The 21,473-nt window shown below is 46.0% G+C and overlaps 1 protein-coding gene across 12 annotated transcripts; it reads left to right on the top strand.

Annotated features, from left to right (window-relative positions):
• The first annotated feature begins 309 nt into the window (after positions 1–309).
• On the top strand, positions 310–21,063 carry fs(1)h (female sterile (1) homeotic). 12 transcript variants are annotated; one of them, XM_044395409.2, is made up of 13 exons: positions 310–486; positions 1,216–1,559; positions 5,135–5,301; positions 5,368–7,227; positions 8,150–9,752; positions 9,820–9,990; positions 10,790–10,909; positions 11,008–11,139; positions 16,910–16,968; positions 17,240–17,363; positions 17,498–19,904; positions 20,005–20,173; positions 20,245–21,063. In XM_044395409.2, exons 4-13 carry the CDS (start codon positions 5,866–5,868, stop codon positions 20,308–20,310), a joined length of 6,213 nt encoding a protein of 2,070 aa, XP_044251344.1. In that variant the 5' UTR covers positions 310–486; positions 1,216–1,559; positions 5,135–5,301; positions 5,368–5,865; the 3' UTR covers positions 20,311–21,063. The 12 variants fall into 12 exon arrangements, 10 of the variants coding, with proteins under 10 accessions (XP_044251344.1, XP_070074386.1, XP_070074390.1 ...); XM_070218285.1 differs by having other exon boundaries at positions 311–460; positions 5,368–7,212; positions 8,135–9,752; XM_070218289.1 differs by having other exon boundaries at positions 311–486; positions 5,368–7,212.
• Positions 21,064–21,473: the final 410 nt, after the last annotated feature.

Genomic DNA, 21,473 nt, shown 5'->3' with positions numbered 1-21,473 from the left:
GGGGTGGACTTTAGGATGGTTTTTAGTATTTTCAGTATTTGTTTGGTCACACTAAAAGGTGTGCGTGCTTGCTGTTCAGGTGGGTGTACTCACTAAGCCGGGATAGTGCACTCGCTGAACGAAACTCACCACGCTCTCTGGCACGCACACTCTCGCACGCGCTCTCCCGCTTGCTGTCGCCGTCCCGCTCTGCGGTCCCACCCCGGGCCTTGCGCCAGAGCGGGACGGCGCCAGAGCGCGCGAAGACGCCATCTTGGAACCGCCTCTAGCTGTCCCGCTCCCGCCCGCTCAGCCGAAGCGGAGCGTGCGCCTCGTGCCCGTCGGCCGTCCATGTGTGCGTGTGTATTCGCATTTTCAGTAATTTCGAAAAAAAATTTTGTATATTTGATGGCGACAGCGACTGTTACTCACAAGAAACTCGCGCGTTTGTCGAAAAATCGTAGCGCGTACGTATATATCGGTGTGTAGAAATTACTAAAAATTATGGTAAAAAACGGCAAAAATTATATAAATTTGTGTGCGGCGTGAAGTGCTAGTTGCGGGGCACCCGATGCATATGGAAAACTTGTGAAATTTCCACTATTTTAGCGCCAAAAAATGCATTTGAAAAATGTGAGACTTCAATGGACATGACAATTTTTTTTTTCTTTTTTTTTTCGGTGGTGGAACAAAAGCGAACGAAAGAGGAGGAAGAAGCAGAAACGCTCCGCTCGTCAGTGTGTTCGAGTGTGTGTGTGTGTGTGCGAGTGAGGGCATGAGCGTGAACGTGTGTAGTCACCAAGTGAATAATATTAACAAATAAAGAAAAAAACGAAAAAGAGGAATACACACGCAGAAGCGCGCGAAAAAGTTAAACTCGAAGAGAAGAGAAACAAAAAACAAGAAGTAGCGCTAGTTGTTTTTCGCAGGCAACAAAGCGACTTGCACATTGAAAATCTATAATTTCTCAATTTTGTTATTGTATTATTTGATTTTGCGGCTTTGCGGCGCCGTCGGTAACGTAAGCGGGCCGTTACGTGGTGTTACGTATCGCGGTGGCGTTGAGAAGACGCTTACGGTGTGGGTTACGTTGTATTTGTCGCTGGGGATTTCTTGCTCTCTCTCTCTCTTCCTCTCTCCGCTCGCAGTCTTTCTCTCGCGCGCGAAAATGTAAAAATCTCAAAAAGTATAGTGCCAAAATAAGTGTGTTAAATTTTTTTGCTTTTATTTTTACAGTTGCAACTTTTTAACAGTCGTGTACAATCTGCATGTTGTATATGTTCAATTTAAATACAACAACAATAGCAACAACGCAAACGCAACACAGTTTTAAGCAACAACAAACAAACAACAACCAAACCGACAAGCTAAACTTGGCTAAAGCAACAACAAGCAGCACACCCAACAACAAAAGCAACAACAAACACCACCAGCAGTAGCAGCGCGGCCATAAACAAAAGTCAAAATCAAAAAACATTCGGATATATTCGGATATTATCGCCCATAAACGGATAAGGTGCAACAGAACGTGTGGATTTCACTAAAGATAACTAGGAAAATAGAGGAAATCCGAAGGAAATGTAAGTTGGAAAAGTGTAGCGCACGTGGCTCTGGCCCCCGCCCCCTTTTGCCACCCCCTCCCACGCAGTGGGTGGAAATCCAAGCGTGCCTCTTTGGGTATTTCTTGGTTTGCTCCAAGGACTATTTGCATTTCCTCTGGGTTCCTGGCTATTCGCGTTTTTAGGGGTCAGCAACCCTGAAAAATGGAGAGATTTCGAAAAGACAGCTGCTTCTTGCCGGATTTTTCCAACTGCAGTATTAACAACCCTTTTCTTTTGAATGATGTGCCGATAAAATGTTTTTCTCGTCAATATTACATTCATTTAATTCAAGCAATATTGTTGGTGTAGGAAAAATAATAGTTGGCCAAGTTCACTTCTAGAAACCCAAAATATCGTCAAATTAAATATACTTTTATTTGAATTGAAGGTAGTTTGTTTTTTATTTACATAGTTTGTTTACCCCGAGAATCCAACAGCACTTATTGATTTTTTCATAGTTCTTGGTCGAAATTGCATCTGTGCATCCTAAAGATCTTTATATTTTTTCCTGCCATTCCTTGACAAATATCTTTTCCCTCCCTTTCCTGCAATTTTCTCTTTTACCGGCATTTAGGATTACGATTTTCGTTTTTATTCGCTTCGCCTCTTTCTTTATCGCTCTCGTTTTGGGTGCAATTGTTGTTGCTGCTGCACTTTGCTAGTTGGCGCGTAAATAGGCAAACGCAATTTGTTTGTTTACTTGTCAGGGCGCAAAATTGAAGATATGTTTATCGTAAATAAGCGCAAAATTGCGATTGCGGTGCGGCGGCTCTCTCTCTCTTTCGAATTGAATTCATTGATGCTTTTTGGGTGCCTTGCCTTGCTCTTCATTTTTTGCTGCTTCTTCCGATGCCTCTGCTTCTTCTGCATTTGCTGCATGTTGCCATGTAAACCGGCTTTAAATTCGTGCCACTATTAGCACGATTTATTAACCTAGAGGCGGCTCCCCTTTTCCCCCCATCCCACGCCTCTTTATCAGTCTCTCGCTCTCTCTCTCTCTCTCGCTCTTTGTGCAGATACACAGCGATGGCACTGAGAACAACAACAACAACGTCTCCGCTCTCCTCGTTCGAATGCCACACTCACACACACATACAGACGACATGCCGCCATATTTGCATTTGGCTACGTATTACGTAGCCCCCTATTGTTGTCTCGCTCTGGCGCACGCCCGAGCAGCTGCAACTTTCGGCAGAGAGTATCCGCTAGTATGTGTGCGCTAGTGTGTTTCACTTGAGTATTTTATTTATTTAAATAAAATTGATATATTTGCCCGTAGTTCAAGTGCATGGATAGTAGGCAGGACAAAAATAACAATACTTAATCAATGTGTTTCTGGTGAATGAGCTAGAATGGCGAGGTAAATACAAAATGCTATTTTTCCCACTTTTCTGCCACAAACTGTTGACCTTTGTTTATTTGCTAAATGGGAAGTACATTTTAAGGCTCAGCTTCTCGTAATTCGACAGGGGTTTGAAGCAGTTATTCCATCTAGGCGTAATAGTTACTAAAAAGCATTGCCTTTAATCCACGGCCTCCTCTTCAAAATTCCCATTCCCAATTTCCAATTTCATTTCCAATGCATGCCGTCGCTGTCTCTGCTTCTTCTTCCGCCACTCTGCTTCTTCCTCTTCTCTACGTCATCGTATCGTTCTACGTGAATTTCTGTTGAAAACTCAAAGTCTACTGTACTACATAATTTCTCTCGGCTCAGCATGCTTGCGTGTCTGTGTGCGCGCGTGTGTGTGAGTGCCAGTTAATGTTTTGTTTTGTTGTGAGAGCGAGAGAGCCGCCCGCCCGCTATTGTGTATTTTATATTTGTTATTTCTAATATTCCAATTTTATTTGTGGCGAGGCGAGTTTAGAATGGGCCAAATACATACGTCATATTCATTCGCTGGCCTTGCTGTCTACCTTCGTTTGTATTCGTTGTTCTTCCGTTTAATTTTGCGTCACAAACGCACGTACACACGCTCGCATACGCACACTTGGCAACTAACAAAAACACAGTGGGCCAAAACGGACAATTAAATGCAGTTTCGAATACAGCTGATAACTGTAGAGCCCGAAGTGAAAGCGATCAAAAAAGAAAGAAATGGAGAGAAGAGCAAAATTCGCTTGCCGGCCGGCGGCACACACAGATGTGGGTTAGTGTGAGTGCGAGTGTAAATAAATTCGCAACATCAACAAAAACAAAAACTCTGGTTGGCCAATAAACAAATCGGGGCTAAAAGGCAAGTTGTTTGTGCTTGACCTACAGATTAAAAGTTCATATAAACAAAAAAGCAACCGTAATCAAAATGCATATTCGAAAATCACATATCAGTAAACTGTACAGTGGATTTTTATGTGCAGCATGGAATGCAATTTGTACCACTGTCAATTTGGAATATCGGCAAAAGGCAAACTATTTAACTGTGTGTGTGTGTGTGTTCTTCCTCTTCCTCGCTGACACCTCTGCCTTGTCCCCACCCTCTCCTCTCTTCACCACACTTAGTTGAGGGTGTTAAATAAAATGTGAGAAACGTAGAAACGTTGGAATTACGTGCATTTTATTGCCTTTTTCGCATGGCGTTTGCATTAGCGCTGCAACAACAACAAACAAAGCGAATGAATCATGCCGAATGACAAGAATTCAACTTAAAAAAGGCTGCGTGGTGAATTTCTCTCAATGCAAACACAACACACGCCTTACTCTTTCGGTGCGTGTGTGTGTGGCGTTATGTTGGTGAGATTTAGTTAATCGTTGGTTTGTGCCTTTGCATTAATGGATATTCATTGTGTTTATTGAAGGATTTTTTTTACGATTTCAAAACTTATTTTGCAGCATTTGGCGTGCGCCATTTGCCTGCTTTTTCTTGTTCTTTTCCACGAGTGCAAGCGAGACGGCTCTATTGTGCGGCCCAAGTGTTGTGTGTGTGTGTGAGCCGGGCGCTCTCTCGAATTTCGAACTAGAAAATGAGAGCGCTCTTTTTTTGCTCTCTGCGGCCTGTTCGCCTCTTCTGTGCCAAAACGGCGGCAAAGTAACTACTCACGACCAAAACGGTGGAAGGGAAAAACTAAACGAATCGGCAGAAACTGCAAAAAAACGACTAAAAATAAGGTTGGAATCTCTAGTCGAAGGCATAAACTAATAAATACAAGGAATATTGCCGAGCGAGTGATTTGATTGCTGTTAAAAAGTGCCCGGAATTGATTGTTTTGCACTTGGCTTGTGCGCGAGTGTGTGTGTGTGTGTGTTCGGTCGTTCTCCGTGTTTTCTGCTTCTTCCGTGTGTTCTGTTTTGTGTTTTCCGTTTTCCTGCCGCCTCTGCATATTCTACATTCTACATAGATTCGTTGTCGCATTTTGTTTATGGCAATGGCAACCGCCGCACACTCAGTGAGATTGTAATTGTAATTGTTATTTTTGTTTCGTTTCGTTTCGTTTCTGTGGGGCCCCCTTATTTATTTTTTGTTTATGTAACCCTCACGGAGGAGTGTTGTGAATCCCACGTCCCACGACCAGAGTTGCAAAATGACCGAATATGCCGGCTAACTTGGTTTTCCTTGCAGATTTACAGCCAGTCGCCTGCTGGAATATTGCGACTAATAGCGAAGGATTCAAAGCCACAATGCCTCTGGTAGCAGTCGTTGTTGTACCATCCTTGGCCCTCGGATCAGCTAAAGCCAGTCGATTCCAATGAGAGGAGCCTGGGCCCTGAGAATCTGGAGCAGGCGAGGTGAGTGAGGATGCAGATGCTCCTGTTCAAGAGATCCCTACTAATTTCAATTCCCATCCAAAACAGTGCACAGACATTGCTGAGCATGAAGCATCATACACTACGGACCACTACACAGCATTATCCCTTGAACAAGAAGAGATTTCTATCAGAAAGCAGAAAGGCACCAGGAGCAACAGGATCAGGCGGAGGATCACCAGGAGTAGGAGTCGTCGCAGGAGTCGCAGGAACAGCCGGAGAAGAAGGCGCAGCCAGTCGCAGGAGGAGGAGGTGGTCACCGGCCACATAAGACTAGTCCCCCCCCTCCCTAAACCCACTGAATCCCCTCCCAATTGCCCGCGCAAAAGGAGAACCGAAAGGAGGAGCGAAGCGGAGGACAAGGAGGAGCGCAGGAGGAGACGGAGACGGCCCGTGTGTGTGTGTGTGTGTGTAGGTGGAGTGTGTGTGTCGGCCGTCTCAGTCGGATAAGCATCAGGCATCATTCAGATTCAGATCAAGATCCCCAACCCAAACTGAAGCACCAGAACCACCAGAAGAACAGCAACCACCACCACCACCACCACCATGTCGTCCAGTGAGCCACCGCCTCGCTACGAGCCACCCGTGGAGCCAGTCAATGGCATTGTACAGCCACCGGTGATGCCGCCAGCGGAGCGACCCGGCCGCAATACGAACCAACTGCAATATCTGATCAAGACGGTGATGAAGGTGATATGGAAGCACCACTTCTCGTGGCCCTTTCAACAGCCCGTCGATGCCAAGAAGCTCAACCTGCCCGACTACCACAAGATCATCAAACAGCCCATGGACATGGGCACGATCAAGAAGCGGCTGGAGAACAACTACTACTGGTCCGCCAAGGAGACCATACACGACTTCAACACGATGTTCAACAATTGCTATGTCTACAACAAGCCCGGCGAGGATGTCGTTGTGATGGCCCAGACGCTCGAGAAGGTCTTCCTCCAGAAGATCGAATCGATGCCCAAGGAGGAGCTCGAACTGGAGCCGGTAACGGCCAAGGGCGGCAAGAAGAAGCAACGGGCGCCGGCTACGCCCAAGTCATCGTCAACGCCCGGCGGCGGTGGAGCATCCACCGGTGGTGGCTCCGGTACGGCCTCCTCGGCGGCCGTTAGCAGCGGAGCTGGTAGTGGCTCCGCCAAAGTCTCGGCCGCCGCCTCATCCGCGCAACAGTCCGGCCTGCAGGGAGCGACGGCGGGAGTGGGCGGCGGTGCGGCGAGCACAGCGGGAACCCAGGCGGGTTCCGGAGGAGCGGGAGGAGCGACCGCCGCCCGACCCGTTTCCGCCATGGGCGGCACGGTTTCATCGACGGCCGGCGGTGCACCGTCCATACCACCGATTAGCACAATGCCACCGCACACGGTACCGGGCAGTACCAATACGACGACGACAGCGATGGCCGGCGGCGCTGGCGGAGGAGCAGGTGCGGCTGCGGCCAATCCCAATGCCGCCGCCCTCATGGCCAGCCTGCTGAATGCGGGCCAAACGGGCGGCTATCCCGGCGCACCCGGTCAGACGGCGGTGAATAGCTCCTCGCTGCTGGATGGCAGCACGGCCGCAGTTGCGGCAGCGGCGGCAGCAGCAGCAGCAGCGGCGGCGGCGGCGGGAGCGGGCGGAGCAGCGGGATCCGCCGGTGGAGCAGCGGGCGCCGGAGTGACAATACCAGCCGTGAACGTCAATGCCGCCAACGCCGTGCAGGCCTATGTGAATGCGGGCGTGAGCGTCGGAGTGGACGCCGTGATACCGCCGCAGCAGCCCGCCAAAATAAAGAAGGGCGTCAAGCGGAAGGCGGACACAACGACGCCGACGGCCAATGCCTTTGAATCGCCTTACGCGCAAATGGACTCCAAATCGGCCAAGATTGCGACGCGGCGGGAGTCGAATCGTCAGGTAATTGGCAAGAAGGTAAGAGTAACGGGCACCGCCAGTCGTATGAGTATGATCCTAGTCCCCGAAAGAGCTTGTATATATTCAGGAGTCACCGTATCTTTGTTTGTAAATATTTCATTGTGTGCCAGAAGATGACTGCAATATATTCAAACTTTGAATAAACAATGTTTGTAAATTAAGATAATTGAAATGTTTACATTTTGTTTGCCTATTCGAAATTTGAAATCTTTGAATTAAATCTCCTAATTATTTAATACGAAATTAAACCCTAAATGAAACCCAAATTCTTCATCAAAATTTGAATCACTTAAAGTTCCCTTACATTCGTTTCGAAATGCCAAACTCATTTAGAAATTTGAAATCCTTGAATTAAATCTCTTATTTATTTAATATTAAATTAAATCCAAATTCTTCATCAAAAGTTTACATTCGTTTTTAAATGCCAAGCTCATTTAGTTTAAAATTACAAAACTATCCAAATCCTAATGCACAACAACAATCGATCAAATCATACACAATACGCCGTCCTGCCTTTTACTCGAAAACCATTTCATAAATCTGTAAGTCTGCGGATTGCAATTGACCCAGAACATCCAGGGTCAAGTGTCCCATCCGCCTGACTTGCAATCATTTTCTCAGAGCGACATGCGAAAGGGTTTCCATTTGACCCGCGTTTCCTTTCGCATGATCTCTGCCATCATTTGATTTATTTCGATGCTAACCCATTGCCGCTTTTTGCTCGTTTATTTTTCTTTTTTCTTTTATTTTGCATTGATTTTGCACTCAACCAATCAATCAATCGATCGATCAAATCAACACCACCAACCAACCAACCAACCAACTACACCAATCAATCAACAACACCAACAACAAAACGAAAACCAACCAACTCATCAAAAACCGAATCGATGGGATCTTACAGGATCTTACATTCCAGGGCTCGGGATACAACATGTCGCCGCTGGGCGTCTCCGGAGTTCCCGGACTTGGCGGTCTGGTTGCCGGCGGCGTCGCCGGCGTGGCGGTGGCCAAGAACAAGGAGAAGCTATCCGATGCGCTCAAGTCGTGCAACGAGATCCTCAAGGAGCTCTTCTCGAAGAAGCACTCGGGCTACGCCTGGCCCTTCTACAAGCCGGTGGACGCGGAAATGCTCGGCCTGCACGACTACCACGACATCATCAAGAAGCCCATGGATCTGGGGACTGTCAAGCGGAAAATGGACAATCGCGAGTACAAAAGCGCGCCGGAATTCGCCGCCGACGTGCGATTAATATTCACCAACTGCTACAAGTACAATCCGCCAGATCACGATGTCGTGGCCATGGGTCGCAAGCTGCAGGACGTCTTCGAGATGCGCTACGCCAACATCCCCGACGAGCCGGTGGCCAATGCGGCCCACCACCACGGACACGGCCACGGGCACGGCCATGGCCACGCCCACAGTCACGGGCATGGTCACGGCCACGGTCACGGTCACGGCTACGGCGGATCCTCCTCACTCAAGCACGATGCCAGCGATTCGTCCAGCGAGGACTCCAGCGACACGGAGAACGAATCGAACTCGGACGAGGAGCGCAGCGCCAAGCTGAAAATGCTCGAGTCCAAGCTGCTCGGCCTGCAGGAGGAGATTCGCAAGCTGTCCGAGGAGGCCTCCGCCAAGAAGAAGGCGAAGAAGAAGCTCAAGGAGAAGAAGAAGTCGATGGGCGGTGGCTCCGGTTCCGGTTCAGCCTCTCATCATGGCCACGCCTCGGGCGGCGGTGCGAATGCCGGTGGAGCAGGCGCCAATTCCGGCGGTCATGCGGGCGGCGTTTCCGTGCCCGGCGGCGGCGTCGGGGGCCTGGGTGCCGGCGGAGCGGGCGGCGCTAATCTCAGTGCCCTGCTCAGCGGCTCGTTGGTCGGTCCCGGCGGAGCAGCCGTCGCCGGCGGCGTTCCCAATGTGGGAGCACTGCACAGTCAAGTGCACGACGTGGCCATGGCCTTTGGCCAGCTGGCGGGAGGCGGTGCCTCGGCCGGCGGCGGCGGCTTTGGTGCAGGAGTGACGGCATCGGGAGCCTCGGCGGGCGGCAAGGCGGGCACCCTGGCCGGCGCTCTGGCAGCGGGCGCAGCGGCCGGAGCCGGCGGCACAACTGGCAGCGGCAGTGGCAGCAGTAAAGGTGCTAAGAGCAAGGGCGGACGAGGCGCCAAGGGCAGCGGAGGCGGCGGCGGCGTTGGAGGTAGCAATAATGCCGCTGCGGCCAATTCCGCTGGCGGTGCAGCGGGAGCTGCTGCGGGCGGAGCCGGAGCCGTGGGAGCTGTGGGCGGCGCTGGAGCAGCAGGCGGCGGCGGCAACGCCTCCAAGCGGGCCAAGGGCAGCAGTTCGGCCGGTGCGGGCGGCGCTGTTGGCGGTGCGAATGCCAGTACCGGTGGCGCCGGGGCGCGCGGCAGCAGCAAGAAGAAGCCCAGCCAGGTGATGAACTTCGACTCCGAGGAGGAGGACACGGCCAAGCCAATGTCGTACGATGAGAAGCGCCAGCTGTCGCTCGACATCAACAAGTTGCCAGGTGAGTTTAGTACTGGAATCTCCTTTAATAATAATTTATTTATTAATACCCCTCCTTCTTTTTCCAGGCGACAAGCTGGGCCGTGTGGTACACATCATCCAGAACCGGGAGCCATCGCTGCGTGACTCCAATCCCGACGAAATCGAGATCGACTTCGAGACGCTGAAGCCGTCGACGCTGCGCGAGCTTGAAAGCTATGTGGCGTCGTGTTTGCGCAAAAAAACACGTAAGCCATATTGTAAGTTTGTAACTAAACCGAGACCACAACAAAAGCCAAAGCAAATGCAAAAGCAAAAGAAACAGCAGCAAGAACAGCAAAAGCTAATGAAAGATAAACAACCAAGACCAAAACCAAAATCAAAACCAAGTCCAAGAATCAAGTTAGAAGCACATGAAGAGCCATCAGAAATCAATTTTCAAATCAATCATTGCACGATCCAAAAAATAAGAACAGACGAACAAATTTCCGTTTTGGCTTTGCTGACTGCGCTTCCAAATTTGATTTTAATTTCGAACCGAAAACCAAAAACCAAAAACCGTAGTAGTGGTCATGTTTAGTTAGTTAAACTCGAAAAAATAAACCAACCAAATATATCAATTAAACTGTCAATCCTTATGATTAAGAATTTCAACTCAACACTCGAGGTCCTACCGAAAAACTTTCTGTAGTTAGCAAGTGCATGCAAAAAAAAAGAAAAAAAAATGTAAAACCCATTTCCCTTTCCTCAAGTAGCTTGTGAATGCTGTAGAAGTGCCGATGTGTTATAGAAATCTCTAAAGCCTTTCAAATTATTCAGGTGTCCAAAAGTAAGATACCTTTTAATATTGGTTTTTTGAACCTTGGAGAGATTTTTGTAACATCGCTAATGACATTGCCGCTTTACCTTGTTTCCCCCCGTCCAAAACTTTTGAGTACATTTTGTTTCGAGCATGATCCCTATCAAATCCCCTATCAGTATTCCCCCTTCCCCCCTCAATTCTCCACCTTTTGAACCCAACTTGATAATAAACGATCCACCCATCTTCCCGTATCGCAGATAAAAAGCCTTCCGGCAAGTCGAAGGACGAGCAGATGGCCGAGAAAAAGCAGGAGCTGGAAAAGCGCCTGCAGGACGTCACCGGCCAGCTGGGGGCAAGCAAGAAAACCGCCAAGAAAGGTATGTATTATTCTGATTATAATATAATATATAGTCGCTCCACTTGCCCCTTAATTTAGCAGTACTAATTCCGAATTTTTATCTTCTTTTTTCCGCAGATGAGTCCGCCTCGAACAAGGTCGAGGCAGTGCAGCCGGCGAATCCCGTGTCATCGAGTTCCAGTTCCAGCGATTCATCGTCGTCGAGTTCGAGTGATAGCAGTTCGAGTGACTCGAGCGACAGTGAAGCAGGTTAGGACGCGTTTTGTTTGTTTGTTTTATTTTATACAACTTTTTTTTTATTAGTATACATAGAGATATGCAAATATAAATATATATTTATATATATATATATATATGTAGATGCGTTGTTTAAGAAACAAACAACAGAACTCACTAAACACACATACGGAAACAGAAACCGATACCGAAACCGAAACCGATTCAGATCAGATCAGATACAGATTCAGAATATTGAGACAGACCCCCATATACACACACAGAAACCGAGACCGCATCATTTTTATTCTATTATCTTTTAACATTAGATACCTAAAAACATAAGGCGTCGGGCGGGGCGGGGCGGGGAGAGGAGGGCGTGGCTAAAGTCAGAGACCAGAAGATTCGATCGAGTAATGAACAGTCTAGGATCTAGGAAAACCATTAAAACCCGTTGAAAATTGTAAAAATATATTACAAAAATGTAATGAAAATAATGGAGGATGAGGATGAGTTAATACTTAAGTCGCACAGAATCAGGAGATTTGAACAGAGCGATTGGCTTAATTAATTCAATTGGATATAGGTTTATCTAGTTATAATGTAATAGTTACCCTATTAGCACACGCAAGTATATATGCCAATGCGGATATATGTAGAGTTTATCGATTGTGTTTATCTGCTTACCTTTTGTTTTTATCATTTTTTAAGTTAGTTTCAAAACAACCCACACTGACACGCACACCAACACTGAAATCTGAAATAGAAGGAGACAAAAACTAAGAGTAGGGGAGTAGAGTAGAGGGGAGGGAGCGAGAGGGGAAATGATAAGGGTATTATTGTAATAGCAAAGACCGACTGACCAATACATCCCGCTCAGACACACAAGAACCCAATCCCCTGTCTCGCTCTAATAGAGCATTTTTAATTTATTGAATTTAGCGCATTTTGTTTATGTTTTTGTGTGCTAAATGCCAAACAACAAGAGAAATTAACAGGACGAACCGAGATCAAAACACGAAACATCTCCATTTTCCGAACGTCTGATTTGAAGAAACCCACAAAAAGCGATCCCAACTCTGATCTTAATTTTTTTTTTTTTTTTGTATTTGTTTATTTTTACAAAAAAGCGTTTTTTAAGGAATACCCAAGAACCAAGTTCATGACAAAGTGCAATATGCATTTACTCTAAGAAAACAAATGCACACGATTATATGGAATTTAGCAACGTAAATTGGAAAACGAGTAAAATGCCCTAGTTAAATCAATGTTTAAAAGTATTTTATTCAAATATTTCGATAACGGACATAGCCACAACCATACTAGAAGCAAAACAAATTGAGAATTATAAGTCACATGGCAGAGTTGTTAAACAAATTTGCTGACAAACCAATGAACCGAGGTTTTTATTTCAATTCACACGAGATCCACATCAGAGTTGGGTGTTAGGGTATCGCAATATCAGGCGTTTCGCAAGGACATTAGAACATTTTAAACCCCTCCTCATTTCTACCAACCAGCTACATAAAACACAGACGAACAACACGAACACAACGGCAAAACTTTATATAATCGATATATATATATATATATCTATATATATACATCTAGGTCTAGTATATACTTAATTATATATACACAACCACACACACACATATATCATATTTAAGCATTTGTAGGTATTAAACGAATTGTATTTGTAAATGAAAAAATGAGAAAACAAATCTTACACAACACACATACACAACTATCTAAAATGAGAATATTAAGAAAAAAAACACTCTTTACTACTTTAAGTCTTTTTTGAAACAACAAAAAAAAAAACAATTCTAAAAAAAGAACAAGAAAAACCTTATTATTACCAATATTATGATTATTATTATTATTATGATTATTATGAGAATATGCTGAAAAAATCGTGAAGCAATTGTGTATTGGGGGCAGCCAATCTGAAAAAGAAAGTAATGAATTCCAACTCCAACCAACCAACCAACCAATCAATCAATCAATCAACCAAACCAAAACCAACCAATCGAACCAATCAACCAAATCAAAACTCTCCATCAAATCTACAAAACAGCAGAGCAAGAATGCATGATTGACAAAAGATCAACAAATAAATCGAAATAAAAACGTATCATCCACACTCCACACACATTATAACCCCTCAAGTAGTACTATCCATCATTAGAATATCTTTTAGAGGCAGCTTAGGAGCAAACTCCTTCATAGATCATCATCATTCTTTCTCCTACCGCTAAAATCAAAACGTAATCTGGGTTTGCAGGGCTTGCACTCTACCCACTAGACCACCATTCAGACCATATATTATTATATTGATATCACTAACAAGGCGCAATTGTAAGAACCTTCTCCGCCAACTTTTCCAGGGTGCAAATCCCATAATCCTCGAAACGAATACTTCTGTGCCAATTCCATGTTTTTTCTAGTCTTATTTCTTGATATGATAAAGCCAATCCACTAAATCGTAACCCACAGACGACGATCCTACTTCATCCAGTATGTAATTGAAATCCAAGCGTTTCGTTTTTTTTGTTAGCTGGACAAAACACTCACACGCACACACGAAACACCCACTTAACCTCACAGAACTATGTGTAAAATATAATAATAATAATGAAAATGAACAATAACCATAATAATATGAAATATCTAACAAACTGAATGAAAGAAAATACAAGAACAATTACCATATATGTCTAAAGTATGCAAAAAACGTATGAAATTCTCGATACACTTGCAGACAATGTGTAAAAAAAAGAAAGTATAAAAAGCTTCTGAAAGAAATGGAAAGAAAAAACCGAACCACAAATATAAATAACGTAATTCAAATAAACAACGTAAGGAACGAATACGTAAGGCAATTGTGACAAAGAGAGAATAACACAGAGAGAAAGAGAGAAAAAAAAGGGGGATTACCCAAAATTAAAGCTAAGAGGGGTCTGAAAAAAATGAGGGATACTTCAACTTACATCTAATTAAGTCTGCTGACAAATGTGAATGTAGAATTTGATGTTATTAATTGTTTAAACGTTTTTAACCTCAAAGAAGTGTTTCCAGACGGAACAAATGGAACTGAAACACTGCAATTAGCACAATTCGCGAACAATAGCTCGCATTTATCACTTAGAATCGAGAATTATTTAATATCTCTCTGTATATGATTAATTCGTGGTTAATTATTTGTTGTTGTCATTAACTTTATGTGTATCAATGTGGGAGAACCGTCATCCGAAAAACAAAAATGCTTCCAGCTAACTTCCAAAAGGAATCCATGAGTGAATACCCAAAAGGACAGCTTAACGATAAATTAAAGAAACAATAAAAACCGATCGCAAATTAAAAAAATATCCAAATCCAACTATCGGGATCAAAAACAATCGATTTCTTAGAGTGGGGTAACTGGATCGGGTCCACAATTCATCTGTCTATCTCTATCTCTCTTTCTCTCTCTCTGTGTGTCCTTGCCACTGTGTCTGTCTCTGTCTGTAGTAGTAACGGTATAACGGTATGAGAAAAGCGGAACGAATCGGAATGGAACCAAGCGTTACGTATATAGAGTCTTTTACTCTATAGCTACTAAACTCCAACTAGTTCTAAATACATAGCTATATTTACATAGATATATGTATCAATGAAGGTATAAAACAAAAAACAACTACAAAAAAAGAAATAAGAAAACAAATAATTAAATGTAATTTGAAAACATTTTATTATTTATTTTTCGGCTGTCGGCTTTCCCCTTTACACATTGTTTGCACGTTTTTTTCAAAAAAAAAAAAAAAATAATATATATATATTATATTACGAAAATATACAAAAAATGCATAGAAGAGAGGAGGAGGATTGATGATATGATGAGATAATGCAATGGAAATAAAGAAAAATTAACAAAACAAATTGCATAAAATCAATTTAAATATAAATTTTTACTATTAAATTAAATCAAATGAAAATTGCCAGGAGGAAAACGAAATGAAATAAAATCCAACAATAATAATGATAAATAACAACAAACAAAACCACACCACACAAAATGTAACAATATTTAATTTCAAATCGAAAAACTCAACGGTCGAAATGCGAAGCAAAAAAGCAAGCAGATTTTAAGGAGAGCCAAGTAGTGTAGAAATCGAAGAAAGAGTCAAGAAGAAGTTTGCATTATTTAGGCACAGATTATTTTTGGATTTAGTTTTTTGTTTTCAAATCCAATTGACTATTTTGTTAGGGTCCGAACTTGTTTGTATGTACGTAATATAGTAGCTCTTGTACTTTCTTTATCGAGGTCACCACACCCCGTAAACGCCTTCTCCATCCATTTAACACCATATTATTGAAATTGTTCTGTTGTAAGCCCGATTTTTGTGTCTTTGTATAGCCTGTAGTTCAAGAAGAGGAAGCAGAGCAGAGAAATGCAACAGCACCAACTTTACAAACCAGTAAACACGCTCAAAAAAGTCTTGTAAGAATATCGAAAACAGAATTTCCATAAAACAAAATATAAACATACAGTGCATTTTTGGTTTCAATTTGCGCAGGCGTCTCACAAAAAAAACAAAAACAAGAAATAAAATAATATATAAAATAAAATAAACGAAGGGATACATAGTGAAAATCTTAGGGAAAGCAAGACGGTAGAGGGAATAAGAAAAAAGAAAATAAAAGAGCGGGCGACGCGAACTACGTAACGTAACCGACACACGAACACAACAAAACAAACAAACCAACACACACACATTTAGCATTATGAAAACACACACACACGCATACATTTAAATATTTATAGTAAAAACAATAATAATATTTATTATTACAAAATGGCAGCGCAACCGCAGCAGAGAAACAAACAACAACTAAACTAAACTAAAAAAAAAACGCAATGAATACAACAAACAAAAATGAAAAATGAGAAAAGAAAATGTTTATTAAAAAAGAAGAAAAAAAAAACAATCTGTGTGTTTCCTCATTACCCCCAGAAAACCCATTCTATTCACAGAGGAGAGATAAAATAACGATAACAAAAGCGAAAGTAACGATTCTTTAACAAAACCGATTAAACATTTCGATTGGAGCCTCGAAGGTTGGTTTGGTTGCGAATATCCATTGTCCTTTTTCTGGTGCAAAAAAAAAACAAAAGGGGGTGGTCGCGGGGGCGGGGTCTCTGGCCGTTCTTTTTCAGCTCATTTACAGTTTAGATATTAAAATGAGAGAGAGTGGGCGGAAAGGGGCAGATAGACAAAGAAGAGTGAAGAAGAAGTGAAGTGAAGAGAACCAAACTCCAAAAACCACCACCACGAAAACGAAAACCCACCACGACACAATTGTTTCATCGATCGGCATTGTAAGAGGTATTTTTAATACACCTATTTTTGTATTTATGTAAACCGTAAACCACTGCTAATGTAATGTTTGTACGATATACGAATACGATCTAAGTTCCCCTTAAAATCACTATCGCTTGTGCCTGTTAGGGTGGTTCTCTATATGCTCGAAATTGGTTTTCAAAAAACATGATTTTTTCCCTTAATATTGTAATGAAATCTTTGATAAATTTTAATTTATATTTTTTGTAACATCATTTTAATATGTTTGAGAATAGAAAATCTTTTTATATTTCTTCTAAATTGCATAGATCAATTTGGCATAAATCGAGATCCACCTGGTGTTTTTTTAGCTCCTTGCTACTTGTATTGAACCCCCTAGCTTTGATCCTTCCTGCGACCTCGGTCGCCGATCCCTGCCAACCTCTCTCATCAATATTCTGTAATTCGCCCTTCAACAGGTGATGGTGACGAGCGACCGCCCCGCAAGAAAAAATCCCGAGACTCGAATGGAAGCAATGTGAGTACAAAAACATAGAAAATGGGAGGGGAAATAAGTATAGTTTAAATACAATACGAGCTTGGCAACGGGTTAGGGCTATAACTATATATATAATCAATTACTGATCCAAAACCTGATGATACATAACGTCTAACCCATTGCCAAATGAAACGAAAAACACACTCATTGTCGTGATAACCAAAGTTAATGTTCTATATGTTCATCTCCCCATTACCCTATTTTTACCTCTTTTACCCCTTGTTTCCCCCAATGAATGATGGCACATCAGGTAAATAATCCAAGTATAAATGTGGTTCTGGGCGGCAACCATCCGAGTGGAGCGCTTACGCCGACGACCCTGTTGATGGGCCTGGACCATGTGGTGAACTCCAACACGCCCACATCACAAATATGTAAGTACTGTCTCTTGAAAACGGGGGTTACAGAAATCTACTAGAATCTGGAGATCTCTGTGAGCCATTCGTTTAAATTGTTTGTGAAGTGTGTGACTAATTTCCTCCCCCCATCCCTGCCGATCCTCCTGTAGCCAACCTGCTGGGCAATGCCAATCCCCTGACGGCAGCTGCCATGCTGAACAATAACAACAAGACATCGCTGCCGGGCAGCAATTTCGGTGGTGCGCCCACTCCCGGCGCCGGTGGTAACATGTTGCACGCCGGCGGCGGCGGTGCTGCAGTTTCGGCGGCGACGGGGCAGCAGCAGCAGCAGCAGCAGCACAACAAGAATGGACCAAATGATCTGAGCAAAGTGCCGCCGGGTGGCTCCATCACCGCCGCCCTGCCGCCGCACAGTTTCGGAGGAGCCGGCGGAGGAGGAGGAGCAGCTGGAGCAGCGGCAATTGTGGGCGGCAATCAGTCGAGCGGCGGCATACGCATAGCCAGCAATTTGCACAAGCCTTCCGGCTTGGGAGGCGGCGGCGGCGGCGGTGATCTGGGCGAGCATCATGCGGCACTGGCGGCTGCCCTGACGTCCGGCGTTAACAGCACCGGCACTGCCGGCAACAACAACGGCGGCAGCAGCAACAACAACACCAATCCACTGGGCGGATCGCATGGGGATGCGATGGCCAATGCCTCGCTGGCCTCTGGCCTCAAACAGATACCGCAGTTCGATGATCCCGTCGAGCAGTCGCTGGCCTCGCTGGAGTTCAGCGCCGGTTCCACGGGCAAGTCGTCGCTGACGGACAACTTTTTGATACAGCAGCACCTGATGCAGCCCGCCGGACCGCAGCAACAGCAGCAGCAGCAGCAGCAGCAACCCTTTGGCCATCAGCAGCAGCAACAGCAGCAGCACATGGACTACGTGACGGAGCTGCTGACCAAGGGGGCGGAGAATGTGGGCGGCATGAACGGGAACCACCTGCTGAACTTTAACCTGGACATGGCGGCGGCCTACCAGCAGAAGCATCCCCAGCAGCAGCAGCAACAGCAGCAGCAGCAGCAGGCGCACAACAACGGCTTCAATGTGGCCGACTTCGGCATGGCCGGATTCGACGGCCTTAACATGACAGCGGCCACAGCATTCCTCGATCTGGAGCACACGCTCCAGCAGCAACAGATGCAGCAGATGCAGCTGCAGCAGCAGCAACACCAGCAGCAACAGCAGCAGACGCACCAGCAGCAGCAGCAACTAAGCCAGCAGCAGCTGCAGCAGCAACAGCAGCAACTGACGCAGCAGCAGCAGCTGCAGCAACAGCAGCAGCAATTCCAGCAGCAACACCAACAGCAGCTCCACCAGCAGCAGCAGCAGCAGCAGGTGGCCAACAAGCTGCTGATCATACCCAAGCCCATCGAATCGATGATGCCCAGTCCGCCGGACAAGCAGCAGTCGCAGCAGCACCAGAAGGTCCTGCCGCCGCAGCAGTCGCCCTCGGACATGAAGCTGCATCCCAGCCAGGCGGCGGCGGCGGCCGCGCAGGGCAAGCTGGCGCAGGCCTTCAAGGCGGCCAACGAGCAGAACCTGAAGAACGCCAGCTCGTGGTCCTCGCTGGCCTCGGCCAACTCTCCCCAGTCGCACACGTCGAGCAGCTCGAGCAGCAGCAAGGCCAAGCCGGCCATGGACTCGTTCCAGCAGTTCCGCAACAAAGCCAAAGAACGCGACCGTCTCAAGCTGCTGGAGGCGGCCGAGAAGGAGAAGAAGAACCAGAAGGAGGCCGCCGAGAAGGAGCAGCAGCGCAAGCACCACAAGTCCTCCTCCTCCTCGTCCTCGTCGTCCTCGGCCGCAGCAGCCCAGGCGGCAGCCGTTGCAGCCGCCACAGCAGCAGCGGCGGCGGCGGCCCTGGGAGCAGCAGCAGCGGCTGCAGTGGCCTCCAATGCCTCGAACGCCTCGGGCGGCAGCAGTAGCGGAGGCGGCGGCGGCGGTGAATCCAGAAGCCAGGCGATCAGCGGCGAACGCGAGCGTGATAGGGACCGCGAGCGGGAACGTGAGCGCTCCGGCAGCGGTGGCGGCCAGTCCGGCAATGGGAACAACAGCAGCAACTCGGCCAACAGCAACGGACCCGGCAGCGCGGGCAGCGGCGGCAGTGGCGGCGGCGGCGGAGGCAGCGGACCAGCCAGCGCCGGCGGACCAAACAGCGGCGGCGGCGGCAATGCCAACAGCAACAGTGGCGGCGGACCGGCGCTGCTCAATGCCGGCAGCAATAGCAACAGCGGCGTGGGCAGCGGTGGCGCCGCCAGCAGCAACAGCAACAGCAGCGTCGGCGGCATCGTCGGCAGCGGCGGACCCGGCTCCAATAGCCAGGGCAGCAGCGGTGGCGGCGGCGGCGGCGGAGGACCTGCTAGCGGCGGCATGGGCGGCGGGGCCCTCGACTACGGTCAGCAGGTGGCGGTGCTAACGCAGGTGGCGGCACACGCCCAGGCGCAGCATGTGGCGGCCGCTGTGGCCGCTCAGGCGATTCTGGCGGCCTCGCCCTTGGGCGCCATGGAGAGCGGAAGGTGAGCTTTGGTCCTAGTTAGACCTATAAGAAAGGAAATCTGATTAATAATAGCATTTATGAGCATTTATCTAATGAAACGTTTTTCATGATATTTTCAGGAAAAGCGTTCACGATGCTCAGCCGCAGATATCGCGGGTGGATGACATCAAGGCGTCGCCGGGCGGCCAGGGACAGAGTTCGCCGGCACAGCAATCGCCGCAGGATCGGGCGGCCGCCAAACGTGCCGAGCAGCGGCGGGCCGAGCAGGAGCGGCGCAGGCGCGAAGCGGTAAGTTAACACCCCGATCTCCTCCCAGTCGAATCCAAGAATTAACAATTAACAATGCATCTGTTTCGCAGTTGGCTGGCCAAATCGATATGAACATGCAGAGCGATCTCATGGCCGCCTTCGAGGAGACGCTGTAGGCCAAGGCCCGGAGAAAGTCGACCAACCGGGCCGTAGGCGTCAGCGGCATCACCTCAACTACAACCACCACCTCATCATCCTCCAGCCCATCGAGGCGGCGGACAAGGCGCCAGCCACGGACCACGTTGGACAACGGCCTGCAATAGCAGAAGCAACACGGCTAGGACAGCAACAACGACGACAGTTCGGCATATGGAACTGTTGGAGCAAACAGAAAACAACCAACAACCAAGCAACCAACAAATAAAAGAAACAAACAGCATAGGCTAAAACCAATAAAGCAATGTTCTAAGGCGTAATTAAAATACGTACATTTAGTGAGTATATATATAATGCATATACGGAAGGAGCGAGCAAACAAAAAGCAAAATGCAAAAAGCAAAATGCAAAAAGCAACATCCACCAGCAAACAAAAACATAAACATAAAGAAAAACAAAAACAAAAACAATACATAACAGAATATGGCAAATTTCCTTCGGTTAGCAATTGATTCTTCGCAACTTTTTTCAAATCACTTTCGATTATTATTGCGTATTACTATTACAATGATGATAATGGATCGTGGCGACAAGGATGTCCGCACATGGTTCCAAAGCTTATTATTTTTAATATTATTGATTGCATAGGCAAGTTTAGTTCGTAGCTATACACTTAATTAATAATGCTTATTTTTTTTCTTAATTGTAACACACACCTATGCTTAGAGTTGTTAACTAATTTAAAAAGAAAAAAACCAACAAACAAGAAAAACCCAACAAAAAAAAGAACAAACAAAACAAATCGAAACGAAACGAAATCAATTCAAGATATCTATCTATCCACAAGGGGATGGCTCAGTCGCAGTTGTCTATACCCGAAATCCAATTGAAATTTAATTTTTAAAAATTGTCATTAAAAATAGAGTTCTCCCGATCCAAACCCTCTCTCCCATTCCCCATTTCCAAATCCATCCCGCAGACACCACTGTGAGCAAATTTTATGGAATCTTATTGTTTAACGATTTTAATTTTTGGCGGCCAAAGAGCAGCATGCACATCACCCACACACCTGTAATTTATACACACGCTAAAGAAACACACACACACACATATATATACAAATCCAAGGCGATCCGCAGAACCAGAACCACAAACTCCATCTGTCAGTTCGATATTGAGCAAG

Source organism: Drosophila takahashii, chromosome X (assembly GCF_030179915.1).
Source record: "Drosophila takahashii strain IR98-3 E-12201 chromosome X, DtakHiC1v2, whole genome shotgun sequence".
In the NCBI taxonomy this organism is placed as follows: Eukaryota; Metazoa; Arthropoda; class Insecta; order Diptera; family Drosophilidae; genus Drosophila; species Drosophila takahashii.
This window is presented reverse-complemented; position numbering and strand designations above follow the sequence as displayed.